This window comes from Oncorhynchus mykiss, chromosome 9, assembly GCF_013265735.2.
Source record: "Oncorhynchus mykiss isolate Arlee chromosome 9, USDA_OmykA_1.1, whole genome shotgun sequence".
In the NCBI taxonomy this organism is placed as follows: domain Eukaryota; kingdom Metazoa; phylum Chordata; class Actinopteri; order Salmoniformes; family Salmonidae; genus Oncorhynchus; species Oncorhynchus mykiss.
The window spans coordinates 9,903,080-9,928,876 of record NC_048573.1 but is presented as its reverse complement, the minus strand read 5'-3'; the positions used below and the strand labels follow the sequence as shown (position 1 = coordinate 9,928,876).

Here is a 25,797-nt window from a genome sequence, read left to right as displayed (position 1 = left end):
TGACCAATAGGGGCTCAGTACATTGAAAGGAGGAAGTACACTCACCTATAAGGGCTGAGTATGTTGAGAGGCGGAGGTTTGTCACCACGGTGGTACATCTCTACAACAGGGTTAGGGACTGAGGTCCGTGACACCACCTGCTGGTCCTGGATGGTACTGCTCTTAAATGCCTTACGCATGTTGATATCCTGCAGAGACACTGGAAAGAGGGAAGAGGAGGACAGAGAGGATGGAGGGAAGGAGAGAGAGAGAGAGAGAGAGAGAGAGAGAGAGAGAGAGAGCGAGAGGAAGGAGATAGAGAGGAAGGAGATAGAGAGGAAGGAGATAGAGAGAGAGACAGAGAGAGATAGAGAGAGAGAGAGAAAGGAGATAGAGAGGAAGGAGATAGAGAGGAAGGAGATAGAGAGAGAGAGAGAGAGAGAGGAAGGAGATAGAGAGGAAGGAGATAGAGAGGAAGGAGATAGAGAGAGAGAGAGAGAGAGAGAGAGAGAGAAAGGAGAGAGAGAGAGGAAGGAGATAGAGGAAGGAGATAGAGAGATAGAGAGGAAGGAGATAGAGGAAGGAGATAGAGGAAGGAGATAGAGAGGAAGGAGATAGAGAGGAAGGAGATAGAGAGATAGAGAGGAAGGAGATAGAGAGGAAGGAGATAGAGAGAAGAGAGGAAGGAAATAGAGGGTTAGAAGGGAAATATGTCAGAATGTTTCAGCCCATAGAACAACCCTACCCTCCTCATCCCTTGAATCATGCCCAGAGAGGAGTGCTTTGTCTGCGCTACAGTGTGGCTGGAGGCCCCGTGACCTGGAGGAATGGATAATGGAGGAATCTGTCACGACTTCCGCCGAGGTTGGCTCTCCTGCCTGTTCGGGCGGTGCTCGGCGGTCGTCGTCACCGTCCTACTAGCCACCACCGATCCCTTTTTCGTTTGTCTGTTGGTTTTGTCTTATTAGTTTCACCTGTGTGTATTTTAGTTTAATTAACGTCCTTATATGTAGTAGGTTGTCCCGCCCTTGTTTTGTGCGGGATTGTTTTGGATTCATGTATTTTGGGTTAATACGTGTGTGTTATTTTCTCCGAATATATTTTGATCCTGTGTTGGATTATTTCACCCTGCATATTTGGGTTGACCGTGTTTGGTCTTCGGAGAATAAATAACTATCGACTCACTGTAACCTGCTCTCTGCGCCTGATTCCACCCACCTTGATATTACGTGACAGAATCCCGCACCACCCATGGAATCAGCAGGAGCAGCCGCGTCTCCTCTCCCATCGATGGAGGAGAGAGTCCTCCACCACACCAGCGTGCTTCATCGGATTGGTTCTGCCATGGACCAAATGATGGAGAGGATGGATCGATGGGAGAGGAGTGGTCTTCCCACATCATCGCTAGCACCCCCTTCTCCAGCACCTCCTGTTCCTGCGACCACATCGGGCTCCGGGGCTCTTCGGTTGACACTCCCACGGGAGTATGACGGAACGGCGGCTGGGTGCCAGGGTTTCCTCCTTCAACTGGAACTATACCTGGCTACCGTGCGTCCTGCTCCCTCTGGAGAGGAGAGTGTGAGCGCCCTCGTCTCCTGCTTGACTGGGCGAGCCCTCGAGTGGGCCAACGCAGTGTGGAATGGTCCGGACTCGGCGAGGGATAATTACCCAGAGTTCACCCGCCGATTCCGAGCTGTTTTTGACCATCCACCAGAGGGTCGGGCGGCGGGTGAACGGCTGTTCCACCTGCGGCAGGAGACGAGGAGCGCACAGGACTTCGCTCTGGAGTTCAGGACCTTGGCCGCAGGAGCAGGATGGAACGACAGGGCCTTGGTCGATCATTTCAGATGCAGTCTCAGGGAGGACGTCCGCAGGGAGCTGGCATGTCGGGACACCACCTGCACACTGGATGAGCTCATTGACTTGGCTATCCGTCTCGACAATCTGCTGGCTGCCCGCGGGCGTTCGGATCAGGCCCTGTCGTTTCCACTTCCCAGCCCTCCTGCCCCTATCCCTATGGAATTAGGAGGGGCAGCTTCCAGGGGGACCGGAGGAGGAGTGTCCTCCTGCACCAGTTGTGGTCGACGAGGGCACACGTCAGACCGGTGCTGGAGGAACTCGTCTGGGAGTCGGGATGGCAGGCGGAGCACTGCTCGATCACCCCAGGTGAGTAAGCACCAGACTCACCCAGAGCCTCCTGTCGGTCATGTGTATGTATTGACTTCTTTCCCTGGGTTTTTTCCCTCTCTACAGCATAAGGCGCTAGTCGATTCAGGCGCAGCTGGGAATTTCATGGATCGTGGGCTTGCGTTAAGGCTAGGGATTCCCCTGGTGTCGTTAGACCAACCCTTCCCCGTGCACTCCTTAGATAGCCGACCATTAGGGTCAGGAGTGATTAGGGAGGCTACGGTGCCACTGGACATGGTAACGCAGGGGGATCATAAGGAGCAGATTAGTCTGTTCCTTATAGATTCACCTGCGTTTCCAGTGGTGTTGGGGGTTCCCTGGTTAGCTCAACACAATCCGGTGATTTCCTGGCGACAGGGGGCTCTTAAGGGGTGGTCAGAGGAGTGTTCAGGTAGGTGTAGAGGAGTTGCCGTTGGTGCGACTACGGTGGAGAGTCCAGACCAAGTCTCCACCGTGCGCATTCCCTCTGAATATGCCGATTTGGCTATCGCCTTCAGTAAAAGGAAGGCGACCCAATTACCACCTCATCGTCGAGAGGACTGCGTGATAAACCTTCTGGAGAACGCTGCACTTCCTAGGAGTCACGTGTATCCATTGTCCCAGGAGGAGACGGTAGCGATGGAAACATACGTTGCTGAATCGCTGAGACAGGGGTACATTCGGCCCTCCGCATCACCCGTCTCCTCAAGCTTCTTTTTTGTGAAGAAGAAGGATGGAGGTCTGCGTCCGTGCATTGATTATAGAGGTCTAAATTCCATCACAGTGGGGTTTAGTTACCCACTACCTCTCATCGCTACGGCGGTGGAATCATTTCACGGGGCGCGCTTCTTCACAAAACTGGACCTGAGGAGCGCGTATAATCTGGTGCGTATCCGGGGAGGAGATGAGTGGAAAACTGCATTTAGTACTACATCTGGTCATTATGAGTACCGCGTCATGCCATACGGGTTGAAGAATGCTCCAGCCGTCTTCCAATCCTTCGTAGACGAAATTCTCCGAGACCTGCTCGGGCAGGGAGTGGTAGTGTACATCGATGACATCTTGATCTATTCTGCCACACGCGCGGCGCATGTGTCTCTGGTGCGTAAGGTACTTGGGCGACTGCTGGAGCATGACCTGTATTGCAAGGCGGAGAAATGTGAGTTTTTCAAGCAGTCCGTTTCCTTCCTGGGATATCGTATTTCCACCTCTGGGGTGGTGATGGAGGATGACCGCGTTACAGCCGTGCGTAATTGGCCGACTCCGACCACGGTGAAAGAGGTGCAGCGGTTTTTAGGGTTTGCCAATTACTACCGGAGGTTTATCCGGGGTTTTGGTCAGGTGGCTGCTCCCATCACCTCGCTGCTGAAGGGAGGACCGGTGCGCTTGCGCTGGTCAGCAGAGGCGGGCAGAGCATTCACTCGTTTGAAGGAGCTGTTCACCAATGCGCCCGTGTTGGCGCATCCGGACCCCTCTTTAGCGTTCATAGTGGAGGTGGATGCGTCCGAGGCTGGGGTCGGAGCCGTGCTGTCCCAACGCTCGGGCGTGCCACCCAAGCTTCGCCCTTGTGCTTTCTTTTCGAGCAAGCTCAGCCCAGCGGAGCGAAACTATGATGTGGGGGACCGGGAGTTGTTAGCTGTAGTCAAGGCTCTGAAGGTGTGGAGACATTGGCTTGAGGGGGCTAAACACCCCTTTCTCATCTGGACTGACCATCGTAATCTCGAGTATATCCGGGCAGCGAAGAGACTAAATCCACGTCAGGCTAGATCGGCTATGTTTTTTACCAGGTTCCGGTTTACCCTCTCATACCGGCCAGGCTCCCAAAACACCAAAGCCGACGCGCTGTCCCGCCTCTATGATACTGAGGAGCGGCCCGTTGAGCCAGCTCCCATCATTTCACCGTCATGTCTCGTGGCACCGGTGGTATGGGAGGTGGACGCGGAGATAGAGGAGGCCTCACGGTCAGAGCCGGCCCCCCCCAACTGTCCAGTGGGAACTCAGTACGTACCGAGGGGGGTCCGGGACAAGCTGATTCGGTGGGCTCATACTCTCCCCTCATCGGGTCATCCTGGCTTTGAGAGGACAGTGCGGAGTCTGAGAGGGAGATACTGGTGGCCCACGCTAGCTAAAGACGTGAGATTTTATGTCTCCTCCTGCTCAGTGTGTGCTCAGAGCAAGGCTCCTCGGCACCTTCCTAGAGGGAAATTACAACCCCTCCCCGTTCCACAACGGCCGTGGACACACTTATCGGTGGACTTTCTTACCGACCTTCCCCCGTCCCAGGGAAGTACTACGATCCTGGTCGTTGTGGACCGGTTTTCTAAGTCCTGTCGTCTCATCCCGTTGCCCGGTCTCCCTACGGCCCTGCAGACTGCTGAGGCCTTGTTTACCCATGTCTTCCGGCACTATGGGGTGCCTGAGGACATCGTTTCTGATCGGGGTCCCCAATTCACGTCCAGAGTATGGAGGGCGTTTATGGAGAGACTGGGGGTCTCGGTCAGCTTAACCTCAGGTTTTCACCCCGAGAGTAATGGGCAGGTGGAGCGCGTAAACCAAGATGTGGGCAGGTTTCTGCGGTCCTATTGCCGGGACCGGCCTGGTGAGTGGGCAAGGTATGTTCCCTGGGCTGAACTAGCCCAGAACTCCCTACGCCACTCCTCAACTAACTTGTCTCCTTTTGAGTGTGTGTTAGGTTACCAGCCGGTCCTGGCCCCATGGCATCAGAGCCAGACCGAGGCTCCTGCGGTGGAGGAATGGGTACAGCGCTCCAAGGACACCTGGAAGGCCGTTCAGGACTCACTACGGTTAGCGGGCGAACGGCAGAAGAGGAGCGCTGACCAGCACCGCAGTGAGGCCCCCGTGTTTGCACCGGGGGACAGGGTCTGGCTCTCGACCCGAAACCTGTCCCTCCGCCTGCCCTGTCGGAAGCTGGGGCCGCAGTGTGTGGGGCCGTTCAAAGTCCTGAGGAGAATAAACGAGGTGTGTTACAGGTTACAACTTCCTAGGTATTACCGTATTAACCCCTCGTTTCATGTGTCTCTCCTCAGGCCGGTGGTGGCTGGTCCCCTGCAAGAAGGTGAGGTGCCTGAGGTCCCTCCGCCCCCCCTGGACATCGAGGGGTCCCCGGCGTACACAGTTCGGGGCATTCTGGATTCGAGACGCCGGGTGGGGGGCCTACAGTACCTCGTGGACTGGGAGGGGTACGGTCCGGAGGAGAGATGCTGGGTTCCGGTGAGGGATATTTTGGACCCTTCTCTCCTGAGAGATTTCCACCGCCTCCACCCGGATCGCCCAGCACCTCGTCCTCCGGGTCGTCCTCGAGGACGGTGGCGGCGCGCTGCGGGGGCCGCGCGTCAGGGGGGGGGTACTGTCACGACTTCCGCCGAGGTTGGCTCTCCTGCCTGTTCGGGCGGTGCTCGGCGGTCGTCGTCACCGTCCTACTAGCCACCACCGATCCCTTTTTCGTTTGTCTGTTGGTTTTGTCTTATTAGTTTCACCTGTGTGTATTTTAGTTTAATTAACGTCCTTATATGTAGTAGGTTGTCCCGCCCTTGTTTTGTGCGGGATTGTTTTGGATTCATGTATTTTGGGTTAATACGTGTGTGTTATTTTCTCCGAATATATTTTGATCCTGTGTTGGATTATTTCACCCTGCATATTTGGGTTGACCGTGTTTGGTCTTCGGAGAATAAATAACTATCGACTCACTGTAACCTGCTCTCTGCGCCTGATTCCACCCACCTTGATATTACGTGACAGAATCAGCAGTATGATCACAGCAGATGAAGGGTTACATCTAGCAGGTCCTAATCTCACGTTTCCTATGTAATCCATATGTTCCTCCTATATCTCTTTAGGTGTGTGTGTGTGTGTGTGTGTGTGTGTGTGTGTGTGTGTGTGTGTGTGTGTGTGTGTGTGTGTGTGTGTGTGTGTGTGTGTGTGTGTGTGTGTGTGTGTGTCTGAAACTAGGTCTCACAGTCTCACGTCAGAATTGGACGTTCATCCATGTTTCTCAAACTTTAGATTTCTAAATTCTTCCAGACGGTTAAATATAGCCCTTAACTCCGAATGGTTAAGGTTAGGCTTAAGGTTAGGCTTAAGGTTTGGGCTTAAAACAAAAATGTATCACTGGATTTGAACCTTTAGACCCAGAGGCAGATGTTTACACCAATCAACCATCAGAACCTTTTAGACCCAGAGGCAGATGTTTACACCAATCAACCATCAGAACCTTTAGACCCAGAGGCAGATGTTTACACCAATCAACCATCAGAACCTTTTAGACCCAGAGGCAGATGTTTACACCAATCAACCATCAGAACCTTTAGACCCAGATCAACCATCAGAACCTTTAGACCCAGATCAACCATCAGAACCTTTAGACCCAGATCAACCATCAGAACCTACTGAGTGGACCGTTTCTCCCGCCGTCCACAGACCTGGATGGATGTTGAATACTGATTTACATCACGGGTGACCTGGCTGGTATCTGCCAGGGTGTGTGTGTGTGTGTGTGTTATATGAGATCGACACACATAAACACTCTACACAGATATGCACCCTCACAGACACACTCTCTCTCCCTATCTTGCTGTCTCTCTCTCTCTCTCACTCTCTCTCTCTCTCTCTCCTGCTGTCTGTCTCTCTGTCTATCTCTCTATCAGTCTCTCTCCCTCTGTCTCTCTCTCACTGTCTCTCTCTCTCCTTCGCTCTCGCTGACTCTCTGTCTCTCTCTCTCTCTTTCTCACTGTCTCTCTCTCTCTTTCACTCTGTCTCTCTCTCTCTTTCGCTCTGTCTGTCTCTCTGTCTCTCTCTCGCTGTCTCTCTCGCTGTCTCTCGCTGTTTCTCCCTCTCTCTGTCTCTCCCTCTCTGTCTCCCTCTCTCTGGGTAGGGAGAGGAAGGAGTGAGGGGGTAGGGAGAGGAAGGAGTAATGTATAGCAACATTAATCTCATATCCACTGTGGTTTTAATATATAGCAACATTAATCTCATATCCACTGTGGTTTTAATATATGGCAACATTAATCTCATATCCACTGTGGTTTTAATATATAGCAACATTAATCTCATATCCACTGTGGTTTTAATATATGGCAACATTAATCTCATATCCACTGTGGTTTTAATATATAGCAACATTAATCTCATATCCACTGTGGTTTTAATATTGTAACGACCCTGGGTTTATAAACTCTCTGAGTCGATAAAGTGCCGGACCTCGGGTTCGAAGGTCAAGGGTTCGAGACCTGCTCCCTGCTGTTTCATTACAATATAATTGTATTTGTTAAGCACCTTCAAATGCAATATCCTCACTGATTACACACACACACACAGACTCTGAGTTTCTCATCAAAACTCTGATTGAATCTGACTGATAGCACCGCCTGAAATACTCTTTTAGTCAGTGAGTGGCTCATTACAGAGTAACTAAACTAGACTGTAACAGAATCAGTTGTAAGTCAAGAGACTATTGACTTCAAAACAGTGTCAGACAGACAGACAGACAGACAGACTTCAAAGTGGACCCATACTGAGATCTTAAAGTTTCTCTCCATCTCTCCCTCCTTGTCCCTTTCCATCTCTTCCTACCACCTCCTCTCCCTCCCTCCCTCCCTCCCTCACTCTCCATCCATCCCTCTTTCCATCCTGCCTCTGATGTTACCCCATGTATCCTTGAAGACGTCTGTCCCTATGTCTGTCTGTACGCCTATTAGGAGGAACCACACACGTGTACGCACACACACACACACACACACACACACACACACACACACACACACACACACACACACACACACACACACACACACACACACACACACACACAGAGAGAGATATGAGAACAGCAGGAGGCTCATCTTTTAGTGATTAGCAGAGCCATTAAAGCGATACTGAGGCTATTCTGGGGAAGCAGCTAAAACACACACACACACACACAAACACACACACACACACACACACACACCTGGTTCGTCCGAGGGTCACACAGTTGTGAGTACATAACACACACAGAGTGCTAAACCATCACATTGACAATCTAACTCCCTGTCTGATGCCAATACAGTGCTACTCTATGGGACTGAAGGTACAATGCATTCCTATGGGACTGAAGATACAAGGCATTCATATGGGACTGAAGATACAATGCATTCCTATGGGACTGAAGATACAAGGCATTCCTATGGGACTGAAGATACAAGGCATTCCTATGGGACTGAAGATACAATGCATTCCTATGGGACTGAAGATACAAGGCATTCCTATGGGACTGAAGATACAATGCATTCCTATGGGAGAGAGACATATACCACCCTAATAGCACATAGTATGTTAGACATGGACAGACAGACAGACAGACAGACAGACAGACAGACAGACAGACAGACAGACAGACAGACAGACAGACAGACAGACAGATGAGGTGAGGAGAAGAGAAGAAGAGAGGAGAGGTGAGGAGAAGAGAATAGAGAAGGAGAGAGGAGAGGTGAGGAGAAGAGAAGAGAAGAGAGGTGAGGAGAAGAGAAGAAGATAGGAGAGGTGAGGAGAAGAGAAGAGAAGAGAAGAGAAAAGAAGAGAGGAGAGGTAGGGAGAAGAAGAGAGGAGAGGTGTGGAGAAGAGAAGAGAGAAGAAGAGAGGAGAGGTGAGGAGAAGAATAGAGGAGAGGTAAGGAGAAGAGAAGAGAGAAGAAGAGAGGAGAGGTAAGGAGAAGAGAAGAGAGAAGAAGAGAGGAGCGGTAAGGAGAAGAGAATAGAGAAGAAGAGAGGAGAGGTAAGAAGAAGAGAGAAGAAGAGAGGAGAGGTAAGGAGTAGAGAAGAGAGAAGAAGAGAGGAGAGGTAAGGAGTAGAGAAGAGAGAAGAAGAGAGGAGAGGTAAGGAGAAGAGAAGAGAAGAGAAAAGAAGAGAGGAGCGGTAAGGAGAAGAGAAGAAGATCTCAGGTGATCAGCTCAGAGAAGAGAGGTATGGATAAGAGAAGAGAGGTGAGGAGAAGAGAAGAAGAGAGGAGAGGTAAGGAGAAGAGAATAGAGAAGAAGAGAGGAGAGGTAAGGAGAAGAGAAGAGAGAAGAAGAGAGGAGAGGTAAGGAGAAGAGAAGAGAGAAGAAGAGAGGAGAGGTGTGGAGAAGAGAAGAGAGAAGAAGAGAGGAGAGGTAATGAGAAGAAGAGAGGAGAGATGAGAAGAGAAGGGAGAAGAAGAGAGGAGAGGTATGGATAAGAGAAGAGAGGTGAGGAGAAGAGAAGAAGAGAGGAGAGGTAAGGAGAAGAGAAGAGAGAAGAAGAGAGGAGAGGTAAGGAGAAGAGAAGAGAGAAGAAGAGAGGAGAGGTAAGGAGAAGAGAAGAGAGAAGAAGAGAGGAGAGGTGTGGAGAAGAGAAGAGAGAAGAAGAGAGGAGAGGTAATGAGAAGAAGAGAGGAGAGATGAGAAGAGAAGGGAGAAGAAGAGAGGAGAGGTATGGATAAGAGAAGAGAGGTGAGGAGAAGAGAAGAAGAGAGGAGAGGTAAGGAGAAGAGAAGAGAGAAGAAGAGAGGAGAGGTAAGGAGAAGAGAAGAGAGAAGAAGAGAGGAGAGGTAAGGAGAAGAGAAGAGAGAAGAAGAGAGGAGAGGTGTGGAGAAGAGAAGAGAGAAGAAGAGAGGAGAGGTAATGAGAAGAAGAGAGGAGAGATGAGAAGAGAAGGGAGAAGAAGAGAGGAGAGGTATGGATAAGAGAAGAGAGGTGAGGAGAAGAGAAGAAGAGAGGAGAGGTAAGGAGAAGAGAAGAGAGAAGAAGAGAGGAGAGGTAAGGAGAAGAGAAGAGAGAAGAAGAGAGGAGAGGTAAGGAGAAGAGAAGAGAGAAGAAGAGAGGAGAGGTGTGGAGAAGAGAAGAGAGAAGAAGAGAGGAGAGGTAATGAGAAGAAGAGAGGAGAGATGAGAAGAGAAGGGAGAAGAAGAGAGGAGAGGTATGGATAAGAGAAGAGAGGTGAGGAGAAGAGAAGAAGAGAGGAGAGGTAAGGAGAAGAGAAGAGAGGAGAGGTAAGGAGAAGAGAAGAGAGGAGAGGTAAGGAGAAGAGAAGAGAGAAGAAGAGAGGAGCAGTAAGAGAAGAAGATCTCAGGTGATCAGCTCATTCCTCCTGAATCCAGTGTGTGTGTGTGTGTGTGTGTGTGTGTGTGTGTGTGTGCTCATACCTCCTGAAACTCCACCCCCCCCCCCCCCCCCCACACACACACACACACACACACCTTCTTCCACGGTAGAGTCTAGCTGTGTGACTTTGACAGCCAGTAGGTCCACTCTCTCCTGGAGGCTGTTCATTCTCATGTAGAAGCTGTTGGCTTCGTTGAACAGATCCCCAAAGATGTCCTCTGCATAACGACCTGCAGGGGGGAGACACGTTAATACACACACTGTAGACACACTTGAGTGAGCACCACACACACACACGTATAGACGCCCACACAGGATAATAGACAGACACACACACACACACACGTACGCACACACACACATAATAAAACAGAGCTTAATCAAGGGGCTGGGATTCTGTATTGTCTCTCTGCAGGGTGCCTCCTATAGAGCTGCTGGCTGACAACCAGTGGAGAGCAATACATTACGCTCTGCCTGCTCCAGTGTGTGTGTGTGTGTGTGTGTGTGTGTGTGTGTGTGTGTGTGTCTCCACGTCTAATTGTCCAGGGACCCTGCATATCCCCAGTTGAATATATTACAACACAGATGAAAACAACAGCAGCTCCTGTGACATTGCAAGGTTCCTGTGATGTCATTGACTGGATGTAACGGAGGACGACTCCCTGTTATACTTCATATCGACACACAACACATTAATCATGCACTTGCCACTTCCTACTGACGCTCATTCTAACTGCAATCCCTACACGGAGCACAGTAACAACGACAGGTGAACAGGTGTGTGTCTTAAAGTGGCGAGAAGCTTCTAGAATATTCTAGAATATCCCCAAAGGAGAACCATTAGACCACAAACCACAATAACAATGTGTCCTAACTCCAAGGGCTGCTACACTCGGGAGTTTGTGTTAGCAACCACTCTACTTTTGTAGCGACTGGCTTTACGCCGTTTTAGAGGTTGAGCTAAGTTTTAGTGTGGCTCTACTGTAGAGATGGGAATACAATAAGCTGACCCTCTGACCCAGACACCTAAAGATAATACTAATCATGCTCTGTAGCTCCTATTGGATAGCTGAGTCGAGTTAGCGAAAAAAGGCTGCCTCCACAAGAGAGGACATTGTAAGAACCAATCCTGCAGAGTTTATTTTCTACATTTTATTTCACTTTTATTTAACCAGGTAGTCTAGTTGAGAACAAGTTCTCATTTACAACCTTGCGACCTGTCCAAGATAAAGCAAAGCAGTGCGACACAAACAACAACACAGAGATACACATGGAATAAACAAACATACAGTCAATAACACAATGGAAAGGTCTATCTATATACAGCGTGTGCAAATGAGGTAAGATAAGGGAGGTAAGGCAATAAATAGGCCATAGTGGTGAAATAATTACAATTGAGCAATTAAACACTGGAATGATATATCTGCAGATGAGGATGTGCAAGTAGAAATACTGGTGTGCAAAAGAGCAGAAAAACAAAAGCAAATATGGGGATGAGGTAGGTAGTTGGTTGGATGGGCTATTTACAGACGGGCTGTGTACAGCTGCAGTGATCAGTAAGCTGCTCTGACAGCTGATGCTTAAAGTTAGAGAGGGAGATAAGTCTCCAACTTCAGTCATTTTTGAACATTTTCCAGTCATTGGCAGCAGAGAACTGGAAGGAAAGGCGGCCAAAGGAGGAATTGGCTTTGGGGGTGACCAATGAGATATACCTGCTGGAGGGTGTGCTACGGATGGGTGTTGTTATGGTGATCAGTGAGCTGTGATAAGACGGAGCTATGCCTAGCAAAGACTTATAGAGGACCAGGAGCCAGTGGTATTGGCGACAAATATGAGGCGAGGACCAGCCAATGAGAGCATACAGGTCGCAGTGGTGGGTAGTATATGGGGCTCTGGTGACAAAATGGATGGCACTGTGATAGACTGCATCCAATTTGCTGAGTAGAGGGTAGGAGGCTAATTTGTAAATGGCATGCCGAAGTCAAGGATCGGTAGGATAGTCAGTTTTACGAGGGTATGTTTGGCAGCATGAGTGAAGGAGGCTTTGTTGCGAAATAGGAAGCCGATTCTAGATTTAACTTTGGATTGGAGATGCTTAATGTGAGTCTGGAAGGAGAGTTTACAGTCTAGCCAGACACCTAGGTGTTTATAGTTGTCCACATATTCTAAATCAGAACCGTCCAGGGTGGTGATGCTAGTCGGGTGGGAGGGTGCGGGCAGCGATCGGTTGAAAAGCATGCATTTGGTTTTACTAGCGTTTAAGAGCAGTTGGAGGCCACGGAAGGAGTGTTGTATGGTGTTGAAGCTCGTTTGGAGGTTAGTTAACACAGTGTCCAAAGAAGGGCCAGATGTTTACAGAATGGTGTCGTCTGCGTAGAGGTGGATCAAAGCATCACCCGCAGCAAGAGCGACATCACTGATATATACAGAGTAAAGAGTCGGCCTGAGAATTGAACCCTGTGGCACCCCCATAGAGACTGCCAGAGGTCCGGACAACAGGCCCTCCGATTTGACACACTGAACTCTATCAGAGAAGTAGTTAGTGAACCAGGTGAGGCAATCATTAGAGAAACCAAGGCCGTTGAGTCTGCCGATAAGAATACTGTGATTGACTGAGTCGAAAGCCTTGGCCAGGTCGATGAAGACGGCTGCACAGTACTGTCTTTTATCGATGGCGGTTATGATATAGTTTAGGACCTTGAGCGTGGCTGAGGTGCACCGGTGAGATTTGAAATGATCGGTGATCTGTTTGAAAGAGAGTTTGAACAGACTAGTAATAGGGGTTGCAACAATGGCGGCGGATCATTTTAGGAAGACATCACAGCACAGTTGAAAAATATATGGCAAATATAAATCAAAAACTGATGTTTGGGTTGAGAGGAGCTGAAGGTTGGGATTAAAAACAACAAGATAACTAATGTAAAATACATTGTGTCCATAAATTTAACTAGGCAAGTCAGTTAAGACTTGCCTAGTTAAGTCAGTTAAGACTAAGTTAACATTTTTATTTACAATGATGGCCTAGGAACGGTGGGTTAACTGACTTATTCAGTGGCAGAACGACAGAATTTTACTTTGTCAGCTCAGGGATTCAATCCAGGAACCTTTCGGTTACTGGCCCAACGCTCTAACCACTAGACTACCTGCCGCCGCTTGGAGATGGATGAGAGGGGTTGATGGTAGCTGAAGGATGGGATTAAAAACAAACAAAATATAACTGTTGCAAGGAGCATTGTGTCCGTAAAATATATATAGTGTGTATAAATGGGAAGTAGAAGCCTAAGTGTTGTCCATTAGTTTACTCCAATTAGGGAAGGGGTGGTAGGGTTAGGGGAATATAATCAAGGAAAATATATTTTTAAAATATATGTAAATACAGCACCAGTCAGAAGTTTGGACACAGCTACTCATTCAAGAGTTTTTTCTTTATTTTTTTTACTATTTTCTACATTGTAGAATAATAGCGAAGATATCAGAACTATGAATAACACATATGGAATCATGTAGTAACCAAAAAAGTGTTAAACAAATCAAAATATATTTTAGATTTTAGATTCTTCAAAGTAGCCACCCTTTGCCTTGATGACAGCTTTGCACACCCTTGGAATTCTCTCAACCAGCTTCACCTGGAATGCTTTTCCAACAGTCATGAAGGAGTCCCACATATGCTGATCACTTGTTGGCTGCTTTTCCTTCACTCTGCGGTCCAACTCATCCCAAACCATCTCAATTGGGTTGAAGTCGGAGTATTGTGGAGGTCAGGTCATCTGATGCAGCACTCCATCACTCTCCTTCTTGGTCAAATAGCCCTTACACAGCCTGGAGGTGTGTTGGGTCATTGTCCTGTTGAAAAACAAATGATAGTCCCACTAAGCGCAAAACAGATGGGATGGCGTATCGCTGCAGAATGCTGTGGTAGTCATGCTGGTTAAGTGTGCCTTGAATTCAAAATAAATCACAGACAGTGTCACCAGCAAAGCACCCCACACCATCACACCTCCTCCTCCATGCTTCACGGTGGGAACCACACATGCGGAGATCATCCGTTCACCTACGTCGGTTGGAACCAAAAATCTCAAATTTGGACTCATCAGACCAAAGGACAGATTTCCACTGTCTAATGTCCATTGCTTGTGTTTCTTGGCCCAAGCAAGTCTCTTCTTCTTATTGGTGTCCTTTAGTAGTGGTTTCTTTGCAACAATTTGACCATGAAGGCCTGATTCACGCAGTCTCCTCTGAACAGTTGATGTTGAGCTGTGTCTGTTACCTGTTCCCGGAATTTATTTTGGCTGCAAACTGATGTGCAGTTAACTCTAATGAACGTATCCTCTGTAGCAGAGGTAACTGTGGGTCTTCCTTTCCTGTGGCGGTCCACATGAGAGCCAGCTTCATCATAGCGCTTGATGGTTTTTGCGATTGCACTTGAAAAAACTTACACAGTTATTGAAATCTTCAAGATTGACTGACCTTCATGTCTTGGACTGTCGTTTCTCTTTGCTTATTGGAGCTGTTCTTGCCATAATATGGACTTAGTATTTTACCAAATACGGCTGGCTATCTTCTGTATACCACCCCAACCTTGTCACAACACAACTAATTGGCTCAAAGGAAATTCCACAAATTAACTTTTAACAAGGCACACCTATTAATTGAAATGCATACCAGGTGAGTACCTCATGAAGCTGGTTGAGATAATGTCAAGAGTGTGCAAAGGTAATATATAAAATATTAAATATATTTTACAATATTTTTACACTTTTTTGGTTACTACATGATTCCATATGTGTTATTTCATAGTTTTGATGTCTTCACTATTATTCTACAATGTAGAAAATAGTAAAAATAGAGAAAAACCCTGTAATAGAAGGTGTTCTAAAACTTTTGACTGGTAGTGTATACATACAGTGGGGAGAACAAGTATTTGATATATTTGATAATTACTTAAAAATCATACAATGTGATTTTCTGGATGTGAAAAATGTGATTTTTTGTTTTAGATTCCGTCTCTCACAGTTGAAGTGTACCTAGGATAAAAAATACAGACCTCTACATGCTTTGTAAGTAGGAAAACCTGCAAAATCGACAGTGTATCAAATACTTGTTCTCCCCACTGTATATATACATTTACCAAATAATATATGGGGGATTGGAACTACATTTATGGAATCTACAATCTATCTGGAATATTAAAGCTGATCTACCCCCTAAAAAAAAGTGATGATGCTGTTTGTATGTGGCTGCTATGAAAGTGAACTGCGTGTACACGTGATCAGGTGTGTATTCATTCGGCCAATTCTGTTGAAAAAACTTTTCTTTAATGAAAGCAAACGGAACAAAACGGGGATAAACCTAACTGCATTTTTAAAATAGAAACTCTTGAACTAATGATTACACACTAGACCAACTAGATGCAGGCTGGAGTGTGCTCGGAGGTTTTGAATATGTCACATTCTGTCACCTTGATTACTCAAATGTATCTCTCGACCTCGACCTAGCATAAATCTGTGTTACATTGAGCTGGGTGAATGGAAAATGAATGACAGTCATCCAATATGCTGTAAAGAAATAAGGTCATGCTCATTAAAAATATTAATCGTCCTCCCTCATCATAAACGGCACCGACCACCACTGGTTTAGAGTGAAGTTGCCCCTAGACGGTGATCTTGGGTCAGTTTTTCATTTTCTCCATTACAATTTAATGTAAGGTTTTGTGAAGGGGAAGCTGATCCTAGATCTGTACCTCAGGGAAACGTGACCCTGAAACACACTACTTACTTAGGCTGCCCAGCTGTTTGATGATGGCAGCGAGGGTGCTGTTGGTAACACACTCCAGTTCACTGGTGACTCCATCAGGTACAGCACCTCGACACAGGTGTCTGGGCTCTATACAGCGCTTTACCAACGGCATAGTGGCTCACCTGGGGAGAGAGAGAGATATATGGAGAGATCAGTATGGAGAGGAGGGAGAGAAGGACGGACAGAGAGAGAAAGATGCCCGGGCTCTATACTGTGGTGAACCTACAGCATGGTGGGGGATTTGGGGAGAGAGAGAGAGATATATGGAGAGAGATAGAGAGAGAGAGAGAGAGAGAGAGAGAGAGAGAGAGAGAGAGAGAGAGAGAGAGAGAGAGAGAGAGAGAGAGAGAGAGAGAGAGAGAGAGAGAGAGAGAGAGAGAGAGAGAGAGAGAGAGAGAGAGAGCATTGTGGCAGGTGGGGCAGCAGGTAACCTAGTGGTTAGAGCGTTGGGCCAGTAACCGAAAGGTTGCTAGATTGAATCCCTGAGCTGACAAGGTAAAAATCTGTTGTTCTGCCCCTGAACAGGCAGTTAACCCACTGTTCCTAGGCCGTCATTGTAAATAAGAATTTGTTCTTAACTGACTTGCCAGGTTAAATAAAGGTTCAGTTAAAAACTAAAAATAATAATTGTCCTGCTGGAAAAAACAAGTTTTCTTCCAGGACATTCTCCACCAAATTTCACAGTGGGTGCGAGACACTGTGGCTTGTAGGTCTCTCCAGGTTTCACACCCACTGTGACATTTGGTGGAGGATCGGTGATGATCTGGGGGTGCTTCAGCAAGGCTGGAATCGGGCAGATTTGTCTTTGTGAAGGACACATGAATCAAGCCACGCACAAGGTTGTCCTGGAAGAAAACGTGCTTCATTCTGCTCGGACAATGTTGCCCAACTCGGAGGATTGGTTTCTCCAGCAGGACAATGCTTCATGCCACACAGCCAGGTCAATCAAGGTGTGGATGGAGGACCACCAGATCAAGACCCTGTCATGGCCAGCCCAATCTCCAGACCTGAACCCCATTGAAAACCTCTGGAATGTGAACAAGAGGAAGATGGGTGGTCACAAGTCTTCAAACAAAGCCGAGCTGCTTGACTTTTTGTGCCAGGAGTGTCATAAAGTCACCCAACATCATTGTGAAAGACTGGCAGACTGGCATTGGCAGACTGGCAGACTGGCATTGTGAAAGACTGGCAGAGAGCACGACAAGATGCATGAAAGCTGTTATTGAAAATCAGGGTTATTCTACCAAATATTGATGTCTGAACTCTTCCTGAGTTAAAACATTAGTATTGTGTTGTTTAAAAATGCATATGAACTCATTTTATTCGAGGTCTGACAACCCTGCATCTTTGCTGTTCTTTTGAACAGCTGTCATTTTCTGCTCTAAATGGCAATATTTTTATTTGGAATTTGGGAGAAATGTTTTCAGTAGTTTATAGACGGAAACAAAAATAATAATTTTACCCAGACACATACCTAGAAACAGTAAAACCAGAGAAACTTATAATTATGCAGTGGTCTCTTAATTTTATCCAGAGTTGTATATTATTAATTTTAGAACAGAGGAAAGACTGCCTCCTACTGGTCCTCCAACACCACTTCCAGCAGAATCTGGTGTCCCATCCAGAACCAACCCTGCTTAGCTTCAGAGGCAAGCCAGCAGTGGGATGCTGCTGACCTAACTATCTCCTAACTACATCCACTGATACAGAGACATGGATCTGATCTATGATCAGTGTTAGTATAACTAAGCTTGGTGACATTGGGCTGGTGTCAGGCCCGCGGGGCACAATTGCCTGTCTAGCTGCTTCTTGTCAGTGTGACTGGGATCCGTGCCCAATGAGCCGGAACGCTACAGAGCTATTACTGCTCTAATGCTGGGCTGTCTGGTCACAGGGGAGAGGACAGCATTTGGAGAGGCAACTGAATAAGTCCCAAATAGCACCCTACTCCCTATATAGTGCACTACTTTAGACCAGAGCCCTAAAGTACCCTATCACGCAACAACTGCCACATGATAGGGGATCAAGATGTCCTTTTGGAAAGAGAGAAAAACAGTTTTGCAAATAACTCTCTCTCTCTCTTTCTGTCCCTCCTTCTCTGTCCCTCTATCTTTCTCTCTGAAGAATCTACAAGTGCGAAGAGCTTTAGCCTTCACTCTCTTCTGACAGCTGTTCTGTTAGATAGAGCTGTAGCCTTCACTCTCTTCTGACAGCTGTTCTGTTAGATAGAGCTGTAGCCTTCACTCTCTTCTGACAGCTGTTCTGTTAGATAGAGCTGTAGCCTTCCCTCTCTTCTGACAGCTGTTCTGTTAGATAGAGCTGTAGCCTTCACTCTCTTCTGACAGCTGTTCTGTTAGATAGAGCTGTAGCCTTCACTCTCTTCTGACAGCTGTTCTGTTAGATAGAGCTGTAGCCTTCACTCTCTTCTGGCAGCTGTTCTGTTAGATAGAGCTGTAGCCTTCCCTCTCTTCTGACAGCTGTTCTGTTAGATAGAGCTGTAGCCTTCACTCTCTTCTGACAGCTGTTCTGTCAGATAGAGCTGTAGCCTTCACTCTCTTCTGACAGCTGTTCTGTCAGATAGAGCTGTAGCCTTCACTAGATTTTAACTGTGACGGTGTGTGTGACGTGTCGTACCAGTGGGTGTGTTTGTGTATGAATGTGTGTATCTAGTGTGTGTGGATGTGTGTGTGTGTGTATTCATGCCAGTTATCTATGTGATAGCAGTTGTCACAGTGATTATCTTGGAAGCGTGGGAGAGACTGAGGGAATGGCTGACTTCCAGAGTGCTGACCTGGGAAAACACACACACAATCACACACACACACGCGCACACACACTGCCTGCCAAGACAGGAAAAGCAAACCAGGCCACTAATGAAATGTGTAGATGAACCCTAAGTCTCTGTGTGTCTCTCTCTCCCTCTGCTTCTGCCTCATTCTCTCTCTCTCTGTCTCTGCCTCTCTCTCTCTCCCTGCCCCTGCCTCTTTCTCTCTCTCTGTCTTTCTCCCTCTGCTTCTGCCTCATTCTCTCTCTCTGTCTCTGCCTCTCTCTCTCTCCCTGCCCCTGCCTCTTTCTCTCTCTCTGTCTTTCTCCCTCTGCTTCTGCCTCATTCTCTCTCTCTGTCTCTGCCTCTCTCTCTCTCTCTCTCTCCCTGCCCCTGCCTCTTTCTCCCTCTATCTCTCTGCCTATTCCTCTCTCTCTGTCTCCATCTCGTTCTCTCTCTCGCTGCCTCTTTCACTCTCCCTGTCTCTCTCTTTCCCTGCCTCTGCCTGATTCTCCCTCAAAGGCATGTGTGTTACTGTAGCTGCTATTGTCATAGCTACGGTAGTGGGTGTAGTTTTAGGCTGGTAGGACAGAGCAGCAGGTCAACGAGTGGAGGAGAGGACAGAAGAGGAGAGAGGAGGGAAGAGAAAGTGTGTCGCCGAGCCAAGGGGCCGTTGCTATAGCAACATGCTGAGGAACCTGCCTAGACGTGCTCAACACTGGTACTCAATGCGGCATTGAAATAGTGGATGGAGAAAGAAAGACAGTGAGAAGGAGAGACAGCGAGAGAGAGAGAGAGACAGCGAGAGAGAGAGAGAGACAGTGAAAGAGAGAGACAGTGAGAGAGAGAGAGAGAGAGAGATAGAGAGAGAGAGAGAGAGAGACAGCGAGAGAGAGAGAGAGAGACAGTGAAAGAGAGAGACAGTGAGAGAGAGAGAGAGAGAGAGAGAGAGAGAGAGAGAGAGAGAAAGAGACAGTGAGAGAGAGACAGTGATAGAGAGAGAAAGAGAGAGACTGCGAGAGAGAGAGACAGTGAGATAGAGAGAGAGACAGTGAGAGAGAGAAACAGAGAGAGAGAGAAACAGCGAGAGAGAGAGAGACAGTGAGAGAGAGAGACAGTGAGAGAGAGAGAGAGAGAGAGAGAGAGAGAGGAGAGAGAGAGAGAGAGAGAGAGAGAGAGAGAGAGAGAGAGAGAGCGAGAGAGGAGAGAGAGAGAGAGAGAGAGAGAGGAGAGAGAGAGAGAGGAGAGAGAGGGGAGAGAGAGACAGTGAGAGAGAGAGACAGCGAGAGAGAGAGACAGTGAGAGAGAGAGACAGCGAGAGAGAGAGACAGTGAGAGAGAGAGAGAGACAGCGAGAGAGAGAGAGAGAGAAGAGAGATAGAGAGAGAGGGGAGAGCGAGACAGCGGTGCATTCAGAAAGTATTCAAACCCTTCCTTTTGTTTTGTTACATTACAGCCTTATTCTAAAATTAATTACATTTTTTCCTCATCAAAATACACACAATACCCGGTAATGACAGATCAAAAACAGGTTTATATAAAGTTTTTGCAAATGTATTTAAAAAATTACAACAGAATTACCTTATTTTCGGAAGTATTCAGACCCTTTGCTATGAGACTCGAAATTGAGCTCAGGTGCATCCTCTTTCCATTGATCATTCTTGAGATGTTTCTACAACTTGATTGGAGTCCACAAGGGGTAAATTAAATTGATTGGACGTGATTTGGAAAGGCACACACCTGTCTATATAAGGTCCCACACTTGACAGCGCATGTCAGAGCAAAAACCAAGCCATGAGGTCAAAGGAGTTGTCTGTAGAGCTCAGAGACAGGATTGTGTCGAGGCACAACTTTCTGCAGCATTGAAGGTCCCCAAGATCACAGTGGCCTCAAATCATTCTTAAATGGAATACGTCTGTAATCACCAAGACTCTTCCTAGAGCTTGCCGCCCGGCCAAACAAAGCAATCGTGGGAGAAGGACCTTGGTCAGGAGGTGACCAAGAACCCAATTGGTCACTCTGGCAGAGCTTCAGAGTTCCTCTGTGGAGATGGGAGAAATTTACAGACGCATAACCATCTCTGCAGCACTCCACCTAACAGGCCTTTATGGTAGAGTGGCCAGACAGAAGCCACTCCTCAGTAAAAGCCCACTTGGAGTTGCCAAAAGGCACTCAGACCATCTTATGAAAGCAAGATTATTTGGCCTGAATGCCAAGCATCACGTCTGGAGGACACTTGGCACCATCCCTATGGTGAAGCATGGTGGTGGCAGAATCACGCTGCGGGGGTGTTTGTCATTGGCAGCGACTTGGAGACTAGTCAGGATCGAGGGAAAGATGAACGGAGCAAAGTACAGAGAGATCCTTGATGAAAACCTGCTCCAGAGTGCTCAGGACCTCAGACTGGGGTGAAGGTTTATTTTCCAACAGGACAGCAACCCTCAGCACACAGCTAACACAACGCAATAATTGCTTCTGGACAAGTCTCTGAATGTCCTTGAATGGCCCAGCCAGAGCCGGGACTTGAACCTGATCGAACATCTCTGGAGAGACCTGGAAAAGGTGAAGGGGTCTGAGTACTTTCTGAACGGAGAGTAATACCTACAACAGGGTTGGCTACGGATTGGCTTCAAAACCTAGGTTTAATGGAATAAACGGTGAACTGTGTCCTAGCTGCTGCTTTCATGGTGTGATGATTCTAACCTGGATTACATCCAGACAGGTGAGTGTGACTGTCACCTGGTCCTAATACAGTGGATTATTTCTGGTGGACCTGGGTGGCTTTCCTTAACTAAATGCCCTGGGTGGCTTTCCTTAACTAAATGCCCTGGGTGGCTTTCCTTAACTAAATGCCCTGGGTGGCTTTCCTTAACTAAATGCCCTGGGTGGCTTTCCTTAACTAAATGCCCTGGGTGGCTTTCCTTCACTAAATGCCCTGGGTGGCTTTCCTTCACTAAATGCCCTGGGTGGCTTTCCTTCACTAAATGCCCTGGGTGGCTTTCCTTAACTAAATGCCCTGGGTGGCTTTCCTTAACTAAATGCCCTGGATGGCTTTCCTTAACTAAATGCCTAAACACTATCTTCATCTCACTTGACCTACAGACAACCTTACTCTCCAGCAGGAGGGTGGGGAGGGGGAGGAGGCTGAGACAAGAGCAGGTTCAACAGGGACGTGGTGGGGTGAGGAGAGGAAGAGGGAGAAAGAAGGGCACGGCCATAAGGAAGAGCAGGTTATGGGGTGAGAATCAGGAGGAAGGAGGGGTGAGGAAACGCAGCGAGTGAGAGAAGAAGGGGAAGGATGAAGGTAGGGATAAACAGAAGGCTGACTAAGTGGTATCATTGAGCTCTGGTGTCTCCCACCCTCCCTCCCTCTCCCCTCCCTCCCTCCCTCCCTCCCTATAGGAATGTATGTTAAAGTCCCAGAGCTAACGTTATAAACATCATCATCGCCCCTCCCACCCACTGTGACACCAGTCTGCTACACAGTCTAGAGGTCGCTACGGTAACGCTTAGGCTAATTAGCTAGTTAGCCTCTGAATGAACAGAAATGAATGAATGCAGCTAGGTCACATGGATACATGCAGAGAGAGAGAGACAGGGCATGAGTTTACCCTAACCTCCTACTGTGAGAGACGTGGTGGAGCAGTCTGCTACACAGTCTGGAGGTCGCTAGTCTAACATTAGTTTAATCACAAGCTTATTAGCTGACTAGCCTCTGAATACAGATAGTTGCTATTACAGAGAGAGACAGGGTATGTGTCTGCTAGCTAGCTATACATGGTCAAACAGCCTGCGTCTAGCCCCAACTAGCCTAACACACGAGTTGATTAGCCAGAATATATAAATAGATCTGACTCGTCTGAATTGGCAGGGTTAAAAGGAATTAAATAAATCACATGATTTAGTCCATATTTTCGACAATATTTTGCCAAAATACAAACGAGACAGAGAACCGAGAAGTAGACTACAGGCAGACAGTCACATTTGAATTTTAAGTGCCCTGATTCCACAGTTATGAGTAGACCCCCCTTCCCCCCTCCCAACTCTTTGATGTGTGTTTGTTGATGCTCTGGGGAAGAGTTCCATTACACAGACATGGAATTACGACTGCACTTCAAACCGCTAATCCTAAACCCAAATTATGCAAAATACTACCCTGACTGAAGGGAATGGCAGGGTAAACAAAGCAACTGTCATTTCCCCCACCCCCGCCCCTTAATGTTTTTTCGGGGAGACGTTTCCATGGTTTCCTTTGAAGTCTTCCAATGTTGTCTTGATATGAAAAAGAGAGGGGCAGCAGAGAGGGACAGAAATGGAGAGAGGGTGGAAAAGAGAGGGGCAGCAGAGAGGGACAGAGAGGGTGGAAAAGAGAGAGAGAATGAGTGACATCCAGTATAGAATGACAAAACAAATGAACAAATGAACCAATGACAGACCGGCAGACTGGCATGCCACAGTGCTATAAGAGCACACTACTGTCAAGAGAGAGGGTATTGGCCCAGGGTGGAAACTAGACATTGAGGAAATTGAAAAAACCTCTGTCAACACGTACAAGTCTGGGACAGTAATGGTGCAGGGCCTCCTCGTACAGTTCCTGCTGGGAAAGCTCTCTCTCTCTGTGACGACTCCCCCATCCTGAATGAGTCTGATCACACCTCTTCAAACTGTCCTGCAGATGAGGATAGTCACCCCACCCCCGCAGCCCCTCCCCCCCAGCACTGATCACACCTCTACAAACTGTCCTGCAGATGACGATAGTCACCCCCCAGCACTGATCACACCCCTACAAACTGTCCTACAGACGAGGACAGTCCCCCCCCCAGCACTGATCACACCTCTACAAACTGTCCTGCAGACGAGGACAGTCCCCCCCCCCCCAGCACTGATCACACCTCATCCTCAAACTGTCCTGCAGACCAGCAGCCCCGAGAGGAGAGTCAGCCCCCCAGCACACCCAGGTCCCACAACTGCACTGCTCCTTCATTGTTGAGAGAGACACATTCACAGAGCTGGAGAGAGACATGGTGGAGCTCAGAGAGCTAGTCCATACACTCCACTCAGCACACACCTACAAAATAAACCGGCACAACAGCACCCCTCCAACAAGACCCAGATGGCTGAAGGTGACAGCTTTCTGAGAGAGCTGGTTACACACCGGACTGAGATGAGACAACTTAAAGAGAGAGAAAAACATAGCACAGCTAACAACACTGAATGAGGAGGGAGAGGAACACATGGAACAGCTAACAACAGTGAAGAAGGAGGGAGAGGAACACATGGAACCGCTAACAGCAGTGATGGAGGAGGAAGAGAAACACATGGAACAGCTAACAGCAATGAAGGAGGAAGAGAAACACATGGAACAGCTAACAGCAGTGAAGGAGGAAGAGAAACACATGGAACAGCTAACAGCAGTGAAGGAGGAAGAGAAACACATGGAACAGCTAACAGCAGTGAAGGAGGAAGAGAAACACATGGAACAGCTAACAACACTGAAGGAGGAGGAAGAGAAACACATGGAACAGCTAACAACACTGAAGGAGGAGGAAGAGAAACACATGGAACAGCTAACAACACTGAAGGAGGAGGAAGAGAAACACATGGAACAGCTAACAACAGTGAAGGAGGAGGGAGAGGAACACATGGAACAGCTAACAGCAGTGAAGGAGGGAGAGAAACACATGGAACAGCTAACAGCAGTGGAGGAGGAGGGAAAGGAACACATGGAACAGCTAACAGCAGTGAAGGAGGAGGGAGAGGAACACATGGAACAGCTAACAACAGTGAAGGAGGAGGGAGAGGAACACATGGAACAGCTGACAGCAGTGAAGGAGGAGGAAGAGAAACACATGGAACAGCTAACAACACTGAAGGAGGAGGAAGAGAAACACATGGAACAGCTAACAACACTGAAGGAGGAGGAAGAGAAACACATGGAACAGCTAACAACAGTGAAGGAGGAGGGAGAGGAACACATGGAACAGCTAACAGCAGTGAAGGAGGGAGAAAAACACATGGAACAGCTAACAGCAGTGGAGGAGGAGGGAAAGGAACACATGGAACAGCTAACAGCAGTGAAGGAGGAGGGAGAGGAACACATGGAACAGCTAACAACAGTGAAGGAGGAGGGAGAGGAACACATGGAACAGCTAACAGCAGTGAAGGAGGAGGAAGAGAAACACATGGAACAGCTAACAACACTGAAGGAGGAGGAAGAGAAACACATGGAACAGCTAACAACACTGAAGGAGGAGGAAGAGAAACACATGGAACAGCTAACAACACTGAAGGAGGAGGAAGAGAAACACATGGAACAGCTAACAACAGTGAAGGAGGAGGGAGAGGAACACATGGAACAGCTAACAGCAGTGAAGGAGGGAGAGAAACACATGGAACAGCTAACAGCAGTGGAGGAGAGAGAGGAACACATGGAACAGCTAACAGCAGTGGAGGAGGAGGGAGAGGAACACATGGAACAGCTAACAGCAGTGAAGGAGGAGGGAGAGAGGAACACATGGAACAGCTAACAGCAGTGAAGGAGGAGGGAGAGGAACACATGGAACAGCTAACAGCAGTGAAGGAGGAGGGAGAGGAACACATGGAACAGCTAACAACACTGAAGGAGGAGGAAGAGAAACACATGGAACAGCTAACAGCAGTGAAGGAGGAGGGAGAGGAACACATGGAACAGCTAACAGCAGTGAAGGAGGAGGGAGAGGAACACATGGAACAGCTAACAGCAGTGGAGGAGGAGGGAGAGGAACACATGGAACAGCTAACAGCAGTGAAGGAGGAGGGAGAGGAACACATGGAACAGCTAACAACACTGAAGGAGGAGGAAGAGAAACACATGGAACAGCTAACAGCAGTGAAGGAGGAGGGAGAGGAACACATGGAACAGCTAACAGCAGTGAAGGAGGAGGGAGAGGAACACATGGAACAGCTAACATCAGTGAAGGAGGAGGAAGAGAGAAACACAT

General features: G+C 48.0%; 1 protein-coding gene across 2 annotated transcripts in view; it reads right to left on the bottom strand.

The window, feature by feature from the left end:
• Positions 1 to 25,797, bottom strand: part of LOC110532908 (wiskott-Aldrich syndrome protein family member 3-like) — an 80,152-nt gene that overhangs the window by 25,336 nt on the left and 29,019 nt on the right. For both annotated transcript variants that reach the window (XM_036987273.1, XM_036987274.1), the window contains exons 2-4: positions 16,034 to 16,176; positions 10,354 to 10,488; positions 46 to 199 (exon numbers count right to left, since the gene is read on the bottom strand). In XM_036987273.1, coding sequence (XP_036843168.1) covers positions 46 to 199; positions 10,354 to 10,488; positions 16,034 to 16,166 — 422 coding nt within the window. In that variant the 5' untranslated portion in view covers positions 16,167 to 16,176. The remainder of the gene's footprint in view (positions 1 to 45; positions 200 to 10,353; positions 10,489 to 16,033; positions 16,177 to 25,797) is intronic.